The 21015-nt window shown below is 42.7% G+C and overlaps 6 protein-coding genes across 6 annotated transcripts; 5 read left to right on the forward strand and 1 right to left on the reverse strand.

Annotated features, from left to right (window-relative positions):
* Nucleotides 1-362: 362 nt before the first annotated feature.
* Nucleotides 363-2071, forward strand: EAF01_000494 (uncharacterized protein; the record flags this gene model as incomplete). The annotated part of the gene is made up of 4 exons (XM_038908744.1): nucleotides 363-523; nucleotides 573-1151; nucleotides 1201-1638; nucleotides 1690-2071. The coding sequence occupies 4 exons, from the start codon at nucleotides 363-365 to the stop codon at nucleotides 1949-1951; spliced, it is 1440 nt and encodes a 479-aa protein (XP_038775650.1). The 3' UTR covers nucleotides 1952-2071.
* A 427-nt stretch (nucleotides 2072-2498) lies between these two features.
* EAF01_000495 (uncharacterized protein) lies at nucleotides 2499-5271 on the reverse strand (the record flags this gene model as incomplete). Its single annotated transcript, XM_038908745.1, has 5 exons — nucleotides 2499-3369; nucleotides 3450-4354; nucleotides 4414-4644; nucleotides 4696-5058; nucleotides 5110-5271. The coding sequence occupies 5 exons, from the start codon at nucleotides 5269-5271 to the stop codon at nucleotides 2499-2501; spliced, it is 2532 nt and encodes an 843-aa protein (XP_038775651.1).
* Nucleotides 5272-6605: 1334 nt separating this feature from the next.
* EAF01_000496 (uncharacterized protein) lies at nucleotides 6606-8650 on the forward strand (the record flags this gene model as incomplete). Its single annotated transcript, XM_038908746.1, has 3 exons — nucleotides 6606-6862; nucleotides 6999-7487; nucleotides 7696-8650. 3 exons carry the CDS (start codon nucleotides 6606-6608, stop codon nucleotides 8648-8650), a joined length of 1701 nt encoding a protein of 566 aa, XP_038775652.1.
* A 537-nt stretch (nucleotides 8651-9187) lies between these two features.
* On the forward strand, nucleotides 9188-9659 carry EAF01_000497 (uncharacterized protein; the record flags this gene model as incomplete). The annotated part of the gene is made up of 2 exons (XM_038908747.1): nucleotides 9188-9298; nucleotides 9354-9659. 2 exons carry the CDS (start codon nucleotides 9188-9190, stop codon nucleotides 9657-9659), a joined length of 417 nt encoding a protein of 138 aa, XP_038775653.1.
* Nucleotides 9660-11042: 1383 nt separating this feature from the next.
* Nucleotides 11043-12133, forward strand: EAF01_000498 (uncharacterized protein; the record flags this gene model as incomplete). Its single annotated transcript, XM_038908748.1, has 5 exons — nucleotides 11043-11153; nucleotides 11251-11488; nucleotides 11599-11751; nucleotides 11804-11829; nucleotides 11885-12133. 5 exons carry the CDS (start codon nucleotides 11043-11045, stop codon nucleotides 12131-12133), a joined length of 777 nt encoding a protein of 258 aa, XP_038775654.1.
* A 667-nt stretch (nucleotides 12134-12800) lies between these two features.
* EAF01_000499 (uncharacterized protein) lies at nucleotides 12801-15938 on the forward strand. Its single transcript, XM_038908749.1, has 3 exons — nucleotides 12801-13825; nucleotides 13878-15692; nucleotides 15750-15938. The coding sequence occupies exons 1-2, from the start codon at nucleotides 12817-12819 to the stop codon at nucleotides 15560-15562; spliced, it is 2694 nt and encodes an 897-aa protein (XP_038775655.1). The 5' UTR covers nucleotides 12801-12816; the 3' UTR covers nucleotides 15563-15692; nucleotides 15750-15938.
* Nucleotides 15939-21015: the final 5077 nt, after the last annotated feature.

Here is a 21015-nt window from a genome sequence, read left to right on the forward strand (position 1 = left end):
GGAAGGCCGGAATGGCAGTAGGAAGGATTCATCTGGAGCAAATACTGATGGGGAAGGAGTTCCTTGACAATTATGGAAATAGAGGCAGCACTAGTCTGCAACTGAGGAAAGAACCATTCAAATTCTCCCAACAATAAGAAAAGCCGTCTTATCTCTCGTCTCTTCTCTTCTTTTCTTTCTCTTCAAACTTCTTCAATACAACTTTCGCTCGATGCAATTTTGGTAAATTTTGGTCCCTGTCTCTGTAACCTTCACTTCTGCACATACATTGATGCAATTTTGGTCTTTGATACAGCCATAACTACGTTTTACTTGCTTCAAGCATTTTCACGTTCTTTCCAAAATCTTTTCTCGTTGAAATTATGCCTTCACGTCGATTAGGACGGCCTGCCATGGTCGTTGCTACACTTATTGCCTTTTCGGTTCTCATACTTGTATTCATTGGAGAAGGTTTGAAAGCATTTGTCCGTAAGGATGGTGTCAACTTGGGGAAAAGAGATATCACTTTCGGTCTTAATTGGCAGTAGGTATCAACCTGTCATTCTATTACTCGTGCTGACGTTACTTTACAGAACAACAATGTCTACGCCATCCACTGCTAGAAATGAGATTTCGGCATTAACTGATTGCTCGCCTGACTGTTTGAACACTCCAGCATCTCTCATCATCGACCACACACAATCCCAAGAGCAAGCTATGGAGGAAGGATCCACCACCGTCTCTGCCATTCTTGCTCAAGGAACAAACACAGTCTCATTTGCTCTTCAAGGAAGATCTGATATGGTGTCCGTAATTTTAGCCAATATCAACAGCTTAGTGATACATCCTACTGGCGTCAGCAACACCGTTCGTGATGCTACAGGACTACTTGCTATTGCCATGGCAAAGTCAAGACCAAGTATCTCGAGCACATTAGTCCAATCAGCTTCAATTCCTACCGATCTTCACTCATTGGCCGCTTTTGAATTGTCCAAGAAAGCAGTAGCATTCAATGCCCACCACCACTCTCATGGCGAGTCTTGTGATTGTGCAGCATGCATCTCTTCCCCGGCAGCTTTTATTCCAATAACAATAGCTCCTCCTCTTCCAACGCATGAGTTGATGGCTAGAGCTTTCGTGGCTAGAGCCGTAACTGTCACCGTAACTATTTCGTAGGTGTATACACTCATAGTTTTGTCTTCTCATCTAACGTTCTCATAGAGTATGCTCAGACTCGGCATCAAAGCCTTCGAACACGATTGGATCAGGTAACCAAAGTTCATCACCAGCATCAGGTCCAGATAATTCCGTATCAGCTCCAGAGAGTTCAAACCCCACGTCATCAGGACCGGGGAGTCCCTCGCCTGCATCTAACTCAACATCCTCGGGACCCAAGAACCCTGTGCCTGGCTCAGAGAACTCAAATGCAACGTCTCCTTCTAGACCAAACCCCCCTTTCACTAATAGCACCAACTCTGGAGCTGGCAATGAAGGAGCTGATAGTGGGGGAGCTGGTAGTGGGGGAGCTGGCAATGGGGGAGCTGGTAGTGGGGGGGCTGCTGCTGGGTCCGCTGGATTAGGTGCTGGTGCTGGTGGCGCCGCTTCTGCATCTGGAGCAGTGGCTAGTGCTGCCTCTCTATTCTCGGGAAACACTTCTCAGTAAGTCTTCCATATATTCTCTCAATGCTATAAAGACTAAGATGTCATCAGACCAACGGGTAATGCCCAATCAAGTAACAAAGGGAGCAAACCTTCAACCACGAGCAAATCTACACCGGCTGAAAACACCTCTCCCGCAACATCTGCAAGTATCAGTCCGCCAATCGCCAGCCAAGCATCGGCTGCATCAACTGGTATCGATAACAGTATCTTCGCCCTTATCACACCTGCTGTTACTAATATTGTTTATGTCATCTCGACTATTGGTCCTATTGCCGTCATGGTCGTCATGGGTCAGATATGGCTTCTGTGATTTCAGCTTTACCAGTAATCTGGAGTTGAACTGAGATGTTATTTCATCACTTACATCACATAAATTAATCAGTACATCATGGATGACTTATATTTATAGTGGTATTAACCACAGATTATTACGATTATGATGGATGATGGACGAATTTTTGGAACAGAATACAAGGAAGATTATAGTTAATAATTAATAGTTAATAGATGAATAAAAGGTTGGGAATTCTTAATAGATGTTGTGTATGCATTTTCATCGTGATCGGATCTTGGTTTCCGAACGATGAGAAGTGAATGAGGGTGAGGTTGGTGTGTGTTGTGCTGCGATTTGATTTCACATGTGAGATGTGAAGTATCGGTAAGTCAATTGAAAAGAAATTGAGAAGTCGGCTGTAAAATCCATACTCAAGACAAAAGTTTTGTGAAAACAAGGGCCACAATGTTCCTTTGTATAAACAGATCTCGTAATCAAAATTATATGCAGTATTACTCGAGGAGCGTTTTGTAAGAAGTCATCGAGTCGCCATGACTATTTCTCTACCATCCTATTTGCAACATCACCATTCTTCTCCCAACACCTGCGCAGGCAGCTCCACCTCGTTCCTCTCATCAGTTTCTTCCGTAATACTAACGTAAATCTCAAATTTCTCCAATCCCATGACCAATCTCCCCGCATTCTCACACTCTCTCTTGATATCCGCTCTCAGCTTAACCAAAGCATCGATTCCATCTCCATCTTTATCTCCATCTACTGCTCCGGTTCGAGAAATGGTATATGCGATAGGAAATAGCACTGCGTCTTTGAGTCGGAAGGTTAGGGAGTTGGGAGTCTTTCTGGGAGTGGGGCTTGTGTTTGCGACGAAGGAGGTGAAGAACTGAGAGGTGGTGATTGCGGGTTTACCCGGGATGCCGTGGATGGATTTGGGGTAGGGGGCGCTGAAGGGGCCGTGTGGTTGAAGTTGGATGCGGAATTGGATGGTTGGGGTTGGGGTTTGGTTTGGGTTTGGAATTGGGTTGGAGGGAGGATATGGAGGGAAGTGGTGAGAGTGAGGGGTTATGGGTGGGGATAGGGGTAGTGCAGGATGATTGGAAGTCTGGGTGTGATTGTTGAGTCTTGGTGCTGGCATTGGTGGCGGATGGTGTGCTGAGTATGGGGAACGATGAGATCTAGCCATGGTTTCAGGAGGAGACATTAGTGCTGATCCGTGAGCATATGGTGAATGTTGGTATGAAGACGTGAGAGTAGATGCAGCCGTTCGAGGAATGCGTTGAGAGCGCATGTTCTCATGGTTTGTAGTTGGAGGAGGAGACATTGCTGGTAAAGTATAGGAGCGGGGAGAATGGTTCGTACGCGATGCTTGATACGCGTATGACGCGAATGAATTATTCGGCTCATGGTGAAACACAGCTGTCTCTGTCGATGGAAGGCTGGTTCGTGGTTGAGTGTGAAGGTTGTTTGGTTGGAGAGGTTGGGCTTGTATGAACCGTTGTGGCGGAGGATGACGTACAGATCCCAAAATGTGAGACCCTGCAAGTGATTGAATTGGGCGCGACCCATGCTCCTGCTGATGTGTCTGCTGTTGTGGTATCTGCGGTTGTATCTGTCGTTCCGCAAGTATGGGATTTGACGTTGTAATTGCAAGTTCTGTTTGAGCTGTTGTGGGTGTTGTTCTATCAAGCGCGGTCGCTTGGCAGGTCTTTTCAGCAATGGAAGTGATTTTGGTGATATTGGAACTTGGCCGATACTTTGACTTCCATCACGTGAAATAGAATTATCGTAAGATCTCTGGCTACTGATTTTAGCCATACAATTTCGGAATGCTACATCATATGCATCGTTAGAACGAGGGCTTGTGCCATTCTCTTGGTGAATTGACACAGAATCATCAGGTATACTATTCCGTTGTCGCTTAGAGAGTGCTACCGAGAGTTGAGGGTTTTGAGGGATTGCATTGATATTGAAAGTCGAGACAATGGTTTCTGGTTGCTTGGCGACGAATATCCAGAAGCTATTCCAGATAATCTGTCTAACTCTGAGAAGGTCGTCACCACTATTAATGTCAACAGTGACACCAGGTAACCAGACGGCGTCAGGGAACGTGATTTTTATGATGGTAGACGTTCGCAAAGCCACCGATTTCCAGAAGAGGACTAATTCATGATTACTGTCCCAGATCAGACTCATTGCATCACGAACAATTTTTCGACCGACTTTGTTTGGGGTGAGCACATTTATCTGTGCACAGGCCTTGAACTTTTGGGTATGTTGTGATAGTAATGCTTCGGAAGAGTAGTTGATACGCTTCGAGTCCTTTAAGAATATGACTTCAGCCATGGTACCATCTCGTGAAGGGCTAGACTGAGGAATTGAAGTCGTATCCAGTGGTGGAACCTGGCTATCAGGAATATCGGACTTAAATTAGGTAACCCATGACAGTAAGAAGGAGAGCAATGATAAGTCTCATCTGTAACATGTAGTGAAGTATCTTTCAGCACCGCTTGAACTTGTTCTGAGTCAAGGGGTTCCAACTTCACTCGAGACACTGTCTTAATCTCGTCAACTAACTCCACAGGTCCATCGGGATCAACTTTGATAAGGGGTTCGGTAGTTGTGATCATTTCGGAGCTATTCTGCCTTCCTTCCAGTGACGGGCTCGGAGCTGCGACAGATACCTCGGTAATCACACTGTTTGATTCCAAAACCTATGGGATTGGTAAGTTCAACATTCGAGAAGAAGACATAAAAAGTAGTACCTTTGCAGGAATATCATTGGGTACTTCAACGACAGGTACTTCTTTATTGGTGGGTTTGATTCTGTTTCGCATGATGATGATTTGATTGTTCCAAGCGTTTTGGAAAATTGCGCTCTTGACCAGACGGTTCTTTTCGTTGTACATTAATATACCATTTGATGTCCATTGAGAAGTTAAGAGGATCAATTTTTTGCATCGGTGAATCATTTGTGCTCTGCAATCTTGGTTGTTTGGCAATTCCCCGTTTCTAAATATGTAATCGACAAGTTCATTGATCTCATCATCCTGGTCGATCTGGTAGAGGTTGTGCATGTGTAAAAAGCGATATACCACCAACTTGACCATATTTGGCCAGGGAATGTTCTATAAAGAGATCAGTGGGTCATTCTAAATAGAACGATGACCTATAATTACTCTTCGAAGCCATAGAAAATCTATAGTCGAGAATTCTTCCTTCAATAATTCGTTATTTGGCATCTCCAATAGCATAACATGCAATCGAAGACAATTCGGTCGATGAGGTTCCATGGACCCAGGAGATCCGTCTCTATCGTTTGAAATGGCGCTTAGATTCATAGTCGACTGGATGGGAAATGATTCTCGAATAGATGACTCTTTGCTTTCTTTTTAAAAATCTGAAAGAATACAACGATGGGACAGTAATGATTCATGTCATATAGCGACAACAGACTGAGTAATAACAACAAACAACGTGCCGGGAAAATATGCAATACAATATGCAGAAGATCGTCGTCACACACAATATGCACAGGTATGCATTTTGAGCGGTTCACTTTACCCATCAAGATTTCTAGGGCTCTATGGATCACTAGAGTCTGAATGCATGATTTGAACCTTCCTTTTCCTTCATGTGAAATCTCAAGCTATGAATCAAATTGATTTTGAGCCATACACTCTCCCGTTCAAAACCCTAGGATTGTATCAATCACTCGATCAATGGAGTCAAATCGAACAACGCGCAGCTCTCACTAGGTGAACTGAATGGTATGAATACCGTGACCTCTTCCTGTTACTGATTCCAGCATGAAGAATATCGAAGGTGTGAAGGCCAACCTCATTCGCCCAAAGACGTTGTCGACAGATGCTATGTGTGTTCTGATATCTTCCCACGCATGGTAGCATAGATAATCGAAGAGATCACATTGTAAGATTCAAGTGAAGTTCAGGGACAAGGTCTCAAGAGTTGGATTCTCTTTGATCTCACGCATCGTTGGTGGCACACATACTGCGAGACATACGGCATGCATATCAAGTGATGATGAGTGGTAGAAACTGTGCCTGATAAAAACTGTACCTGGTAGGTCCACATGGATCTTCTGCTAACCTGCCACAGTGGCTCAATTCATGTTGCTCAGCCACAATTCTCATTTTGGTAGAGCTCAGCTCAGGCTGCTCAGCACTCCTGGGCTAACTTCGTTAATTGAAGCTCCGTTGCTCCAGCTCCTTCAACTTCATCAAATCTCCTGAGTCCTGAGCTTCCTACAACAGATTCTTGAACAAGACTGGAACTTCTTTGAGGATTTTTTATTGCTGATTGAACCCTTTCATTTCTTTGGACTATAGGGGATCCATCAGATTAGGTCAATGCGAACTAAATAAGAGATGGTCGAGCTTCTCTAGCCCTAAGCTTGCAAAGAACTTGGCTTAGGGACTCGAAACTAACTTCTCCGGCTTCAAGTCTTCCCGCGACCCACTGAGAAGATGCTCCGCTTTGATCGTCCTCATTACTGTACGGAGTCAGTGATTGTAGGTGCTGCTGCAAGCCATGTCCCCTTGGCTTCTTTGGTTGTTGGTTGGGTAGTTTGGAGCCTACTGGGCACTTTAACTCTCCTTAATAAGATGCATTCAAGATTTCACATTTCGCGTTATGTTCATCTTGAGCCGTTACCATGGTGTTCAACAATGCTTCTGCGATGACCATGTTCCCTTCGTTTTTGAGGTTGCAGGATCACAATGTCAATAGGCTTCTAATTGCCATTACCTTGATCTTAGGCATTGGACTTGCGGTATTGTTTGGTAGGCCTGGTCGTAAGGATGAGAAGGGCACAAAAGGGACTGAACCTCCAGAGGTCAAATCAACGATTCCATTATTTGGGCATTTGATCGGTATGCTGATGAGACAAGTTGGCTACTTCCAGACTTTAAGGTATGGGATCAGCGCAACAACATGAATGGGCCTGCGGAGTACTCTCGAAACACTTGTTGCTTGGCCCTTTGATCTTTACACGAAGCTATTCAAGCCCCCTCGAAGAACATTCACTTACCATTCATCTCCATTACAGTTCCGAGCACCCTCTATATTCGGTCTTCACGCTTAGGATATTCGCCGCACGTATCTACGTAATCTGCGAACCTTCGCTAATTCAAGCTGCATACCGAAATACGAAAGCGTTTGATTTTACTACATTTGTTGTCGATTCTTCGAAACGGGCGTTCAATATTGGCGAGCATGGAATGAAAATAATTCGCGGGGAAACCTCACCAGATTATGACCCGAAAGGGCCGTTCTTAAATGGGAGTAATGGAAGATCCTACTTGAACGAAAATCATGGATTGATGGTAGAATATTTAGGACCCAGTGGGAGTCTGTTAGAATTGAACAAAGGAGTTCTGGGTGCTGTCGCTGATATCCTCAACAAGCTTGATCAGAACTCTGGAAAAGTATCCCTCTACAAATGGATGAGAGATACCCTTACGTTGGCTACTTCTGCGTCTCTTTACGGGCCACACGATCCCGTGAGTGCTAATCACAGCCTCATAGATTCTCTCTGGTTAGCAATAATATCCCCAGCCAGGGTCCAATTTTCTGTACTGAATCATTTCTATGTACTCAATGGATATCCTAGATCCTATTACACTTTGTGATTTCATTTGTATTGGAATACCCTGATGAATTTGGAACATCTAATATTTGATCTATTCATTCGGACTATTGGACACCCTGCCCCCAAACTTGTAAGTCAGTGCTGATGTTGCCAGGGACTTTGAGGAAAACATGACAATGCTTATGCTTGAATTTCTACCTACATTCATTTGCCCGAAAGCTTATCATGGCCGTAGAGCCATCAAAACTGCCTTTGCATCCTATTATGCTTCATTACATCATATGGCCGCCAGTACCCTCATCAAATCACGATTAGAGTGCTCCCAGAAATGGGGTCTCACAGCTGAGGAGATTGCGAACATCGAAATTTCTACACTTTTTCTCGCGACAACCAATTCGGCACCAACATGTTTCTGGCTACTTGTTAACATTCTTTCAGATCCGGCTTTGATATCTTCCATTCAGACCGAGATCTCCAATATCATATCGAAAAATAAAGATGAGGATGGAATAGAAGAATGTGTCATGGACATTACTCTGTTCCGATCCCGTTGTCCTTTATTAACGTCGTGCTTTCGTGAAACACTTCGCTTCGCTGATGCAGCAACATCTGTTCGATCCGTCACCCAAGATGTAATCCTCACATCATCAACCTCTCAATCTTCGTTTTTGCTTAAAGCTGGAAACGTCATACAACTCCCTTCTGGTGTCACTCACAATTCGCCATCAATCTGGGGGCCAGACGTTGATTCATTCAATCCGTTTCGATTCCTACCAGAAACCATCGCGAAATTAGGCAAAGAACAGAAGAAACAGCAAACACAGGGATATTTTCCCTTTGGTGGTGGAAAGCATTTATGCCCAGGAAGACATTTCGCTACAACTGAAATCCTTTCACTTGTTGCTGCTATTATCATGGGATTTGATATCGACGGTTCAAGTGTGCCGGGTAGGGCGTTTCAAAAGTTGGGGACAGCGGTTAGGAAACCCAAAAATGATGTTGAAGTCAATATAAAGAGAAGAAAAGGTTGGGAAAATGTCAAATGGAGATTCAATGTTCAAGGTGAAGTTGATTTCGAGGCTTTGGTGGGAGAGACAACTGATGCCTGAATCGTGAAGGCTGTCTTACTATATACTGAGGTATCATCGAATCAAGATATTTTGAGAATAGCTCCTATTCCCAGGCTAGCACGAACTCTAATCCGATAGAAATCGTTTCGTTTCCTGAATTCATTTTATACATTGAATCTATTTGGTATGTTATATATGTTTAAACGTGATAAAACCCCCGGACTATGGTGGTAAACAGCCGTGCAATACACCATCCATACTTACTACGTCAGCTATACATCTTCTATCTATTTCCGCGTGAGCCAGTGGTTCGTCGTTGCACATCATGTGTCTCAATATCTCTGTCTAATCCAGTGAATAATGCGTATAGGATGTTGCTTTTCCCCATCGTCTGACCGTGTATTTCAGAAACCTGTTCAGGGCTCTTCCTCTTCCTACAGCAAGCTATTGACAGTAATTCTTGATCAGTTTGCCTTCTCTCACAATCTGCCCACTCTGCCTACTCTGTCTTTTCTTCATTTTAATATACCAATTGAAACTCACTAAGTATTCAGTTAATCAGCGCCTTCTTGCAAAATGTGTTCTCTCCATCCCAACGTCTTTGCCGGTATTCTTTTCTTCCTCGGTAGACTCCATCTCGTAGCGACTGGCGCTGTGTTTATTGAGCCCCATGCTAAAATTGTTCAAGTAAGCTTTACCTAAAACTTCCGTCAAACTCTGCAATCTAAACAAGCCCCTTTAGTTCCGAGCCACAGTAATTGTACCCAAAGCACCAACCGTTCTCCAAACCACTGGAATCCAGTCATTCTGGCCCGCAATCGAGCCTGCAAACAGCAATTCCATCCTACAAATCGTATATGCCAATGAAGGAGAAACGCTAGGACGATGGTCATTTTTTGAGTATTTCCAACTCGGGAATGCAGCAGCTGGAGGCGAGAGGATTCATGGGAAGAATATTATTGTTTATCCCGGAGATCTGATCTCGAATGGATTCATCTCGATGGATTCATCTCGATGGATACATCTGAGCAGTGGAAAGGTCCAATAAAGTCCTATAAATGGTTTGTTAATTGGATGGTTAGGAGAGGGGTGGAGGGATTGGCGAATGGGGAGAGAGATTTTATGAGGAATGTAACGGTTGATCTTTCGCCGTATCGTGAGTTGCTTCTTCTTTGAGTCGGAAAAAGTGTGGATGTAGATGTACTTCGACTAACGTGAAATCTTTAGCCGATATAGGAGATTTTACACAAGTGCGTGTCCTTTATATCATCCCTCTCTCTCTCTCCTTCTTTCATTTCAACCCAACGCAACATTTTCACAAATTAACTAATACCCCTCAGGCTATCCTCGCCACCGAACTCAACCGCGCCGCAAAATGGGAAATGGGTCCCCTGGAGTGGAAACATATCCTGATTCAAATTGAAGGCACGGATGCCGATTGGTGTAGTGTTGATCAACTGATTCTTAGCAATGTTACGATTAGTAACGTAGAAGCTGTGAAGGTGTATCCGGCGGTTACGGGGATGATTTGCTTTTTTAGGGGGTTCACTGTTGTGGACTCTGGGGCTGTGGTATAGGATAGGGTGGGGTTTTGGGATGTTGGGGGGGGGGGGTACTTTGACGGATGTTTTGGGTGAGATGTTAGCTTTGGGGTGTACACTGTGGATGTATGGGAAGTTTTGATTTATCGGTCAGGGAATCGATATATAGAATGTGAGGGGAGATAGATGATAAATTGATAGTATAGTTAAATGTATACTACTTCACTTGTGCAGGATATCTTTCAGAGAAACTTGCAAATTAGAACCGTTATTTTTATATGTAAAGAGATTTATGTATTCCTTTGACCTGCATATCATATCAACCATGAACACAGAATCCCAGTATCAGTCCCTGAGAAACGGTATCCTCATTAACCATTCTCTAATAATGTTATCTATAGTAATCATGTTTTGGCAATTCCAAACCTGCATAATGAGTCAATCAGATTCAGCCGCTGGAAATCGTTAGCCATTGGCATGATGCCGTTCAAGATGACCTTTGGAGGACTTGGCCGCCTCAAAGGGGAACCGATACTACATCTCAAGCCCATTTATATCATTGACCGACTGCCTAGTCATAACAGATGCGGAAAATATTTCAGGCCTGAGTGAATGAGATCCTGCTGATGGCGTGGTGTATCCATCTGAGTTCTGCTGGGGGTTGGTGGTACGATTTTTATGGAAACACTTTTGTTTGCCTGTCGAAAAACTCTCGTTGAAATACTTGCGAGATTTTTGTTTCGGCTGCAGGACTAACCTCTGACCTCTACCTCATAAGAATCATTAGACATCTTCTATAACTAGTTTAGATTGAGCGAGGAACGTTGCATCACATCTCGATTTGCAATCTGGTTGATCCGCATTGCTTTTATCTATTTATTCTTATCATTATGTATTCCTTCATTGCTGCTCTTCTTTTCCTTGCACTTATCCTTACTCTCATCGACCATGCAAGCGCAGGCGTGGTATTCATCTTCACGCATGGTGGGAAAATAACACGGGTATGTGTTTTCCCCCATCCCCAGCCATCAATCTTCTTCCCCCATCTTCCGAATAATCATTCTTTAGTACTTTCACTAATATTTACCCTGTCAATAGTTTCAAGCAACTCTAAATGTACCCTCCCCGCCAACAGCGCTACAAGGCCATGGCCCAGACTGGAAGATCCAAGCAACCTGGGCCGGCATGCAACCAACAGATCAAAGCTGTGTTCTGCAAAATGTTTTTGGGAATGCGGGGGGTGAAGTGGGGTGTTGGAGTCATATACCTAGTTTTTATAACGGGGCGACGAAATCTAGTTGGACGGAGATCTATTTTGAGGAGAGACAACCGAAGGGTAGGTTTTGTTGTTGGTGGGTGGGGGTGGAAGAGAGGGGAGAAAAATAACAGATTTATATCTTATATCATCAGGTTGGACATAATAAAGGCTAATATTTCAGCAAATAGTATATCTGGGTGACGAAATAACAAGTCTCTGGACTCTTCATGAAATCTCCAATAAATGGCTCGATACGTGGTCCGTCATGCCCGGTCGAATCGGCGCATCAAAGGGAGAAGTACCATATGGTGGGAACTACACTTTCGATGGCTCCAAATTTGGTATGATCTCCATCTTCTGTATGTCGGTTAAGGGGTACTGACATTTCACTAGAACCTAACGTCCCAGACATGACAGAGGTAACTGCACTTTTAGACCCAAGCTTTGAAACCTTAACTAATGATGATTGTGTAGGTTTTACTAGTGATTGAGCATGTGGGAACTGGCAATGGCGTCGATCCTGGTTGGGATTCCGGAGCGGTAACATTCACAAATATCCTGATTGAATCGACGTCCACAAAGGATTGGTGCAATCATGAGAATCCGGAGGCTTGGCATCCACAAGATGTTAAGATTCTGGATATATCCACGCCTTTCATTTCGACGATTGGGAATGGAACGAAAAGTTGTTATATTCCTTGGATTGTTATTGATTCGAATTGAGGTCTTTGGAATGAGGGTTAGAGATGGAGGGGAAAGGGGGGTTGCGGAGGAGAACGACAGAGATTCAAAGCTCTAACTGCTTTTGATCATTTCTGCACAGATTACAGACCTCAAAACCATAACGTCTCGGATATACACCAGCATAGCTGAAGAATACCATGCCTGTGAACTACAAGACTGTATGGCTGCGATATGATGTTTGGAATGCCAAGTTACGTAGGATTGGAACTCCCTGACTAGTTCCAACGTAAAGAGATAGAAGAGCAGTTTAAGATGCTGTCAGACAAGTCAAATGCTATATGAGATTCAATAACAGAGATACAAAAATTTGATGACCCAAAAATCACTTGCATTGTTGTAATCTCACAAATTTAATCATTCTCATTTATTTAGATGAGTGAAGATAATTCCAATAGCCACTACATAAACACAACCTGCCAACTTGGCAAGATGATACGTTCTGACTTGTTCCATCGAATCAAATGGAGATATTCTGAAAGTTGATTGTAACATTACTGTTGCAGCTGCCCATCCTGATTTCAAAGGATAGGTTTCTATAATCACGTGAGTCATACACCGCCTCCAACTGAACTTCCGGCAGAAAAACCTCTTGAGCCTTTTTTCCTTTTTTTCCTTTTTTTCCTTTTGAGAATTGAATGAGAAATCAACATTAAACCGGCGCAATGGATATCCACCGCTGCAGATTCGTTCCATACCCTCCGTCAACAATCAATGCATTGGCATTTACGCACTCGAATTTGACAAAAGGTCAATCTGCTGTTTCTCCACGATTAGCCCTCGGTCGCGCAAACGGTGATATCGAGCTCTGGAACCCGCAAAAAGGATCATGGCTTCAAGAAACAATCATTCGAGGTGGGAAGGATCGCAGTATTGATGGACTTGTCTGGACTCAAGATCCTACCGAGGAAATCAATGGCACAAAAATAATTGGGAAATCTAGACTTTTCAGCATTGGATATACTACAACTGTTACCGAGTGGGATTTGGTGAAAGGCCAGCCATTACGTTCAGCGAGCGGAAATCATGGTGAAATATGGTGCCTTGCTGCTCAACCTGCAGAGGAACAAAAGCGTGGAGAGGAGCGTTCCGGAGAATGCCAAAAGCTCATTGCTGGTTGTGTTGACGGAGCTTTGGTTTTATACTCGACAGCGGATGAAAATCTACAATTGCAAAAAGTTCTTGTTCGCCCATCTGCGAAAAAAGCAAAAATTATCAGTGTTGCATTCCAGGATCGCTACCATGTTATTGCCGGATGTTCAGATAGTAATATTCGAATTTATGACATAAGGACCGGATCGATGCTAAGGCAGATGTCTTTGGGAGCTGGACCTAAGGGAGGACCCAAGGATATCATTGTCTGGGCTGTGAAAGCATTACCAAATGGAGATATCATTTCTGGCGACTCCACAGGAGAAGTCAAGATATGGCATGGTAAAACATACAGTATGATGCAACACATCAAGAGTCATACTCAAGACGTTCTCAGCCTCGCGACAAGCGCTGACGGAATGACATTCTTCAGTGGTGGTATGGATAGACGAACAGTAGTCTACAAACAAATCAAAGGGAAGAAGAGATGGTCAGAAGTCAGGCATAGGAGATATCACACTCACGATGTGAAGGCCATGGCAAGCTTGGAATGTCAAGGAATTAGTGTTGTAGCGTCCGGAGGTAAGCACATTTTTCATTAATATTCTTTGCGCATGCTAACAATTTTTCCTAGGTCCCGATGCTGCTCCCACTATTCTTCCACTTGCGCAATCTGGTCAAGAGAACCAACGTGCCTTGCCCTTCCTACCTCAATCTTCTATTATTCAAAGTTCTACAAGAAAGAGATTTATAATGAGTTGGTGGGATCGAGAAATAAACATCTGGCGCATAAACAGACTTTCCGAATCCATCAACGGCGATGAGCCAGAGACTGCAGCAGTCAATCGCAAATTGGTAGCGAAGATATTAGTCAAGGGGGAGTCTAATATTACATCTGCGACTCTCAATGCTGCGGGAAACCTGCTCGCTGTGTCAACGATATCAGATATAAAGTTATTCCGCCTCAAGGCACGAAAACCCGAAGAGGGTGATGGTCTTAAAGTATCAACTGTCGCTGTGCCACAAGCGTTTTCTTCTGGGGCCCGTATGGTTCAATTTTCCCCTGACGGAAACTGGATATCGATAATTCGGGATGATAGCTCAGTCGCAGTAGCGCGAGTCATTCAGGATGATGCTTCACCATCCTCATTTACTATAGTTCCTCAGCTCTCGAGACTTTCCCGTCTTGATCGTAATATCTCGAAAACTAAGCTTCTAGGTGGTCTTGGTGCATATGAAAGAACTATAACTCAAGCAGCATTCTCATCTGATAGTCGAATATTGGTAGTAAGTGACCTGGCAGGTTTTGTTGATACTTGGGTTCTGGAAGGAATCGAAGATCTTACTCAAGAGTTGGAGGAAGCAGAGGAAGACGACGCATCTGATGATGAATCCGACGATGGTTCCGATGCTGAAGAAGTGAAAACCCCAAAATTGATTTTTGGCCAACACTGGACACGAAACCCGTCTGCAACTCGTATACCAAAACTTCCCGCCGCACCAGTCGTACTATCTTTCCGCCCTGCAACTCTCCCCGTACAGATCAATGGAGCCACACCTCCTGCTACACGCAATAATCCACGCCCTGTATCTCATGAACTACCCGTTGCCGAGGATCGTTTAGTCATTGTCACATCCACTAATGAAGTTTACGAATTCGAAGTTTTGGCTGGCTCACTCACACCATGGTCTCGCAGAAATCCCACTTCTACATTCCCCCTTGCATTCCGTAAAGTTGCAGATTTGGCAAGAGGTTGTTTATGGGATATCTCAAATGGTCGCGAGCGTATGTGGTTATATGGTATTAACTGGTTATGGATGTTCGATTTATCACAAGATTTTCATTTTGAGGATGAAGAAGCGGAAGATGATGGAGACGCCGAGAGTTCGGGAAGCAAACGCAAGCGCTTCCAACTAGGGAAATCTGGAGCTGGTGGTATGGTTGACCCAGAAGAGAACGAGACAGGAATGTCTCGTAAAATCCGCAAACTCATTCACGAGGAGGAAACCCAAGAAACCGAAATTGACATCCAAAACAAAAAATACGATATGGATGTTGATTCGGAAGACGATGAAGTTGACAGGGAATCAAAGTCACTACTAATGAGAAGATCGCAGAGGAGCGAAGATGAGAAGTTTAGTGGGCCAGCTCAAACTTACAAGACGCTCAAGTATAGGCCAATACTTGGTATGGTGGAGATTGGTGAGGGGGGTGAAAACGGACTGGAAGTGGCAATTATAGAAAGACCTATCTGGGAAACGGACTTGCCAATGAGATTAGAGGGTGATCAGGAGTGGGAGAAGAAGTCCTTATATTGAGGGGGAAGGTACTAGATGAGTGATATGATTTTGAACGAGAGCTGGTCAAGCGTAGACTCAATGCATATGGATGGACATGGCGTTTTGGAGCTAGGATGTAATGGGACGTCCAAAAGCAAAAAGTATCTAGGTGGTGTATACATGTGTTTAATGAGAGAGCAGATCATATTGCTGATACCTTTACAAGATATACAAATGATTTCCCGTTCTCGTGCCTGATTTTCAACAGTGGTTTTCGGTTAAGGTTTTCTGTATGTTGAAATGCAATGCTGAGTAGCATGCCTGCAGTGTACCCCGAAAGCACAAAAATACACGGGATAGCATGAACGGGTTACTACTCATATTGAACACTCTGTTCTTTTAAAATGTTGGTTGCGAACTCTGGTAGACACACTTTGTTTGGAATGAGAACTCTAGTCCAAATACTGAACTTGTCATGTGCACTTCACTAAGATGCCTCTTTTCTTCACGTGAGTGTAAATGATGTATGCTTACCATCCCCCCTATTCATAGAATTAAGAAAAACGACTGGACTCGACCACTAGCGCAACCCTTCAACAACTTAAAAGCTCTAGCTCTATTCGAAGAATCAGACTTTGAAATAGTATCACAACTGAAGATAATCCAAGGGTTAATCTAGTGCTATTAACTTTCATAGTTCTACGGTAACCACGCAAACACCCGTTGTTTAGGTACCTACCGATTATTTTGTTCGTGGTTGATTAATCACAGATTTTATTAAAGTGATTAAATTCAGACTTTTTCTTCTTCTACGTATAGCCCCCTTCCTTCTCGTCTAATTATCCCCTTTGCGCACGAGCCCACAATGGTGAGTTGACATCGCGTCGGTGATGAACAGCAAAGAAAGGCAGGAGCCCCTGGAAACTTGATTACAAACTAGGTAGAATGTACTTGAAGCCCTTTTTGCGTTTGGTCGCTGTAGTACTAGTCCTTGTGTTGAGTATCCCAGTAACAACTTCCCGTGCTCGAGTTTCTTGTAGTGTAAAATTTCGAGTTCTCATCTCTACTTCTCTTTCACTTCTGTAGCTTTCCTATTATGTAAATACTTCTCCATGAATTTCCACCTCGTTTTGAGATGAGTATCAAATTACCACTTCTTGTATGACCCTGTGACTTGGGATGATATCCTCTTGTATAATCCACAAGTTGTGCGAAGTATATACCAATCTAAGCCCTAGTTCTCTTAATCCCTTATTCTTTGTTCCTTGAGCAATGGAGAAACTAACCCCCCTCTCCCCATTTCCAGAGACAGGCCATAGGTACATGCATACAAGAAAGGGACGACTACTTGCCTACCAATCAAACCAAGATGTTTTTTCAATCCTTACATCTCAAACAGTTACGAAGTGTATAACTCCAAAGCCACATGTACATACAACAAAATATTAAAACACATGAGAACTAATCTACTTCTGTTACTATTATCAAGTTGTATGATCTATGGTCGCAGAAGTATGTATCTGACTAAAATAAGCTGCATATAGCCTCATCTGCAATATGTAGCTGAAATGCGTCAGAGCTGCGACTAGCAGCATTGTAATCCTACCCAACATCTGCATCCTACTCATACCAAGCTAACAGCTTAGTATTTACGAACTTGATAACCAAGTGATCGCGACAATCATAAGTATCCACGTAGTTGCAACTAGGATTTAAAAGTGTCGTCGTGACGAGCAGTAAAATAAAGTAATTAACGATAGAACTTGTGGATTTGGGCTAAGTATCTTTCTCATGATTATTTTCCTCTAGTCATCTCCTAGAAAGAAAATACTAGTACTTCCCTCGTCATTTAACTCCACTTACTTATAAGGTTTAAAGATTTAGTAAGGATAACAAGAAAGGCAATGGAGCTCAAGTACAACCTGTCAACATCAATCTAATAGCTCACCCACCCACAGATACATAACCAGGCCATTATATTACTTTGCGGTTCAATTTTCGTTCTTTTCCATTTTTTTCTCAGAACTTGCGCCAGCCGGTGTGAGGTAGTAGGAAGTGAATAAGTGGAAACCAAACAAAATTTGCGTGTACTTCCCATATAATATAACACATGACGAGCCAGACTTTAAGCTTAATGATTTTGATGCACACGTGGATGGGAATTTCTTCGGGTGCTTCGTCACGTTGGTGAGAGAAGTATGAGGATTGACAAAGAGTAGGTGAAGTTAGAAGTGATGACGCGTGAATGAAAGAGCGAAGGGGTACGAAGTATGAACGGGTTTCTTTCGTTCCGAATCCGAATGGATGTATTTATCCGATTTAATGCTCCATTAGTAATGAAGATCTGTGTTTAGAATTGTGGGTTAAGGAGGGGGAAGAGCAGGCAGGAAGAATGCATCATGTCAATCTCTAGGGTATGGAAGCTATGAATAAGGCTATGTTATGTGTTATATATAAGACGATGGAAAGATGGTCTTAAAACTATAGAGACGTTAGATTCAAAGCTCTGTTGATTTCCACTTTATATGACCCAATTATTGAGAGAGAAAAGTAGGGAACTTGGGATACGGTTCACAAGTCTTGGCTACATGAATTCGTGGAGAACATTTAGTATACGGGTACTATCGGAAATTCAAAGACTAATAGACAAGTCATGCTTGACAGAATCTGTAAAAATCAACGAGAAAGCTTTAATACCAAATTACCAAAGTCTAATTGGTCAAATTCGTAAGCCGTTCTCACAAGGTAGAGAAGAAACTGATAATATCTTCGCAGCCAAGACGTTTGAGTCAATATAACGTGGCAGGGAATGATAGATTGAGACGACGGTACATACGCGTCCGTCCACATTACCAGAGGTGGAAGAACGGTTCAAGTAGCAGCGCATTTACTGTTGGTCTCTCTGGCATCTTGTCTTGAAAACTCTAAGTTTGACAGAAGATGAAATTTGAACGATTGAAAGAGAAAAAATCGATACACAAGTCAAAGTGTACATGCAAAACGCTCGCACCAAACCCGGACGTGCCCCTCCTCATCCATTCCATCCGGAAAATCATGACGAAGAACCAGGTTTGATAGATTAACACATGAAAGCTATCCACTCGTGACGACGCAGGCAATTCCTTGACCACCACGTGTGCACCAGGAATGAGAGCACTATGAAAGAAAGCACCGATGTACACACGCTATAGAAGTTTAATTACGCATCATGATCTCCATCTTGCGTGATCCCTCCCTATCAAGATTCGAGATTTCATACCACTTACCGAGTGCAATAACTTAAAAAGAAAAGCCAATATAAATTGAAAGATATTACGCGTGCGTGGTACACAAGAAGGGACGAACTTTTCTCCTTAGCTCGCTTTCGGTTATTGAACTCTACAGCTGGGAAGAGTCTCATGGCATAGCTCTCTATCTATACTAGTCTATTAGACCCAGACTGGAGACTAGGTAGGTAGGTGTACGAAGTAATAGGTACGGAGGAAGCTATGACCATTAAATGGCATATCGCGCGGCTTTGAAGTTTGAAGTTTGAAGTTTGAAGTTTGAAGTTGACTTGAAGAGTGCCTGAGATAGGAGGAAGGCTGTGTTGGTTTTAAAGTGTTGTGTGGTATATATAATACCTTACAACACCGAGATATGTAAGATACCCGCGTGTAAAGATCGGACTTGATGTAGCTTACGATTGGAGCGCTTGAAAGCTTAAAAAAGATATTTGATATACAAATATGTAGCACTTAATTTACCTGAGATTTTGAAGCTTTGAGCTTGCTTAAAAACATCCCATGCTGTGTGTATTTCAGCTGGAGGTATCGTCCACTTCTCGCGGCTCAGCCAACAGCAAAGTTTTATATGAGACGACTATAATTTCCGTTCGGTAATTTGATGGAATGTTTTTTCGATTCTGATTTCTCCGTTTGGAAGAGCTGCTGGTTGGGTAAAGAGAAGGGAGCGCTTGTTTGATATGATACGCATATATAGGAATGTTCTAAATGGGTAAATTCAATGGGTGAATATCAGATATAGACGCTGTGCTGATAATACTTAGCTTGGCGTGGTGAAGTAAGGGTCGTTGATTGATTCAATCAGGAGGGGGGAGGGAGGTGTTCTTCTTGATCCCCCGTGTTGACGACTCTCTACCGATAGGTGTTTTTCTCTTTTGTCCGACTGACATAAGCATACCTTCCCTTCTTTGACCTTTTGTATTAAATATCAAAAACAGTAAATAAGATCCATCATACCAAAGCTTAACTCAAACTCTATCTATTCTATTCATCAATCATAAACCATGAACCCTTTTCCACGTGCCCGTCACCCTTCATTCTCGCTAAACCGGTGTGTACTTAACCAGCCAAACACACCACAAGGGGTAGCCAGCCGCGCAATCTTTTAATCGGACTATACCTTTTTCAAGAATCAGAGCGCCGATGCCAAGAAAAAACGCGTATGCCTCGTGGTTTTAAAAGACTATGGGGAATATTATTCTTACGAATCAGGATATGAGGGTGAGATTGAGTTTTTTGGTGAAGTCGGGTTTTGATGATTTTTTAGCTGCCAAGAATCAAGAGGTGGTGGAATTGATATTAGTTATTAGTCCGAGGGGAAAGGAGAGGAGAAATGAGGGAGACGAAGATAACGACGTCGTCAATATTGTTGTCCTTGACTGAGATAGTCATCGTGTTTTGGTGTACGAATACTCCCCAAGTTCTCAAAACAACTTATCTCGGCCAAGATGGATTTCGTGTATGTATATCAAAATACTTGAAACCCAGACGAACGAGAAGCTTGTTCGAAGTATAATCGACGGATTTGTTTGCTCCGACATGGCTTTGTAATGTTGAGAGACGAATACCGAGTAAGCGCTATTTGCAGACAATTCATGATGAAGCACCTTCTCGTTCCTAAGATGATGTCGGATTCTCTAGTTTCCGATGGTACGTGTACGAATCTTGGAAGGAAACGAAAGACCTAGTTAGTGTGTAAAGTATATTGATGAGGCTCAAAATGAGGGGTATGATTTCGTTTCGTGTGTACTTAGTGACAAGCTTTTCTGTATATATATGCGGATTTCCGGATTTTGGATTAAAATCTTATGAGAAGTTTTGGATGAGATGGTGCTGGAAATTTAAAGATTTGATGATTGAGAAATACAGATAGCTAGAAGGCAGAGTTTTGATATAGTATTATGTTTAACGTAGTTCATCAGCATGCGAATCATATTATTATATAGACTACTTCATTTTATATATAAAATTCATCTGTACGTAACCATGTACTTTCTTTATCAGCCAATAGAATTGTTTAAAAATTTCTTATATAAACTCTAATTCTTTATTCATTTCAAAAGTCCGATTTTTTTCTATAAAAAACTTGATTTTATATTATAGTTATTATGGATTTTTTTGTAATAAAAACTATAATAAAAACTATTCTTTATTAAATATAATAGAAATTTCACTTATAGAAAGAATAGATTTTTGAAATACGATTAT

This window comes from Botrytis porri (genome assembly GCF_014898465.1).
Source record: "Botrytis porri strain MUCL 3234 chromosome Unknown BPOR_001, whole genome shotgun sequence".
NCBI lineage: Eukaryota > Fungi > Ascomycota > Leotiomycetes > Helotiales > Sclerotiniaceae > Botrytis > Botrytis porri.